The sequence below is a fragment of the Sinocyclocheilus grahami genome, unplaced genomic scaffold (assembly GCF_001515645.1).
Source record: "Sinocyclocheilus grahami isolate Dianchi unplaced genomic scaffold, SAMN03320097.WGS_v1.1 scaffold6081.1, whole genome shotgun sequence".
Taxonomy (NCBI): Eukaryota; Metazoa; Chordata; class Actinopteri; order Cypriniformes; family Cyprinidae; genus Sinocyclocheilus; species Sinocyclocheilus grahami.
In genome coordinates this window covers 10,439-11,588 of record NW_015510603.1, presented here as the reverse complement: position 1 = coordinate 11,588, position 1,150 = coordinate 10,439, and the positions used below count along the sequence as shown (strand labels likewise).

General features: G+C 44.8%; 1 protein-coding gene across 1 annotated transcript in view; it reads right to left on the bottom strand.

Moving 5' to 3' along the window:
• Positions 1 to 929, bottom strand: part of LOC107577450 (acetyl-CoA carboxylase-like) — a 2,589-nt gene extending 1,660 nt beyond the window's left edge. The window contains exons 1-4 of the mRNA XM_016263524.1: positions 754 to 929; positions 559 to 671; positions 308 to 462; positions 9 to 179 (exon numbers count right to left, since the gene is read on the bottom strand). Of these exons, the coding sequence (XP_016119010.1) occupies positions 9 to 179; positions 308 to 462; positions 559 to 671; positions 754 to 929 (615 nt within the window). The remainder of the gene's footprint in view (positions 1 to 8; positions 180 to 307; positions 463 to 558; positions 672 to 753) is intronic.
• Between the last annotated feature and the right edge of the window lie 221 nt (positions 930 to 1,150).

The window sequence follows — 1,150 nt, the reverse complement described above, 5'->3', positions numbered from 1 at the left end:
TTGCTTACTTTTACAGCCCCTTCTGTCTCCACAAACCAGCGGCGTAACATGGACTGTATGTGGCCGTTGCTCAGATCTTGGTTGGCCTGCATGATCTCCCCCTTCACCACCTCCTCCAACAGCAGTCGCCTCAGACGCCAGTAAAAGAATGACCTAGCGTTCTTCCAGTCCAGGATGTCCTGAAAACATTTGATTAGGTGAAAAAGCAGAAAGGCCGCTCTTTAAAACTGGTAGATTTCTTGCATGTGATCCACGGCTATGGGAAAAAAATCTCTTCATATGTGCCTAATATTTCGTTTGTTTATACCGTGATGACACTCTTTTCCTGCATCCTTCCTGGAGTGTCATGAAGGTCCACAAACTGCACCGCCACCTGGTGGTAGATGGGAAGAAGGAACTCCTCTCTAGACTTCAGTTTGGCCTCCAAGTCTTTACGCTCCTGGCTTGGTAACTCCGGGTTGCCTATGTGGAGTACAACAGCAAACCGTGTGTCACAGCAGGTAAACATTCCCTGGGCCAGTGAGGAAATTTGTGTTCAAGTGAGATTAATTGCTATACCTAGCTGCTCAGCCAGACGGGAATACACAGCATCAATCCTTTGCATGGCCTTTAGCAGGTCTTTCTTTCTGAACTTGATCTCTACTGTGCCCTCGGCCTCTAGAACACCCCCTCTGAAGAGGAATTGAGGTGAACGATCAAATAAGATCAAAGATTTAGAAGAGTAGTGCAGGGAAGCTGTATCGACATGCTCACCTGCTTTCTCGATCTGCATAGAGCTCCATGTGCTGAAGGTTTATAGTGGGGTCGATCACAACCCATGATCCTCCTCTCAGCTCAGCGTGGGGAGGGATGTAAACCAGTACAGGCTGGTTGAACTCAAGCAGGGCATCCACGATGTAAGAGCCAAACTTTAGCACCTGGTCATACATATCTGACACACAGAGCATTCATGTTGAAAGAAAAGCCCTTAAAACTTTGCAGATACACTGCCGTTCATAAATGTTCCTGAAAGAAGTTTACATGCTCACCAAGGCTGCATTTATTGAATGATAAATACAGTAATATTGTGAAATATTATTACAATTTTAAATAACAGCTTTCTATATGAATATATTTTAAAGGGGTCATATGATGCGATTTCAAGTTTTCC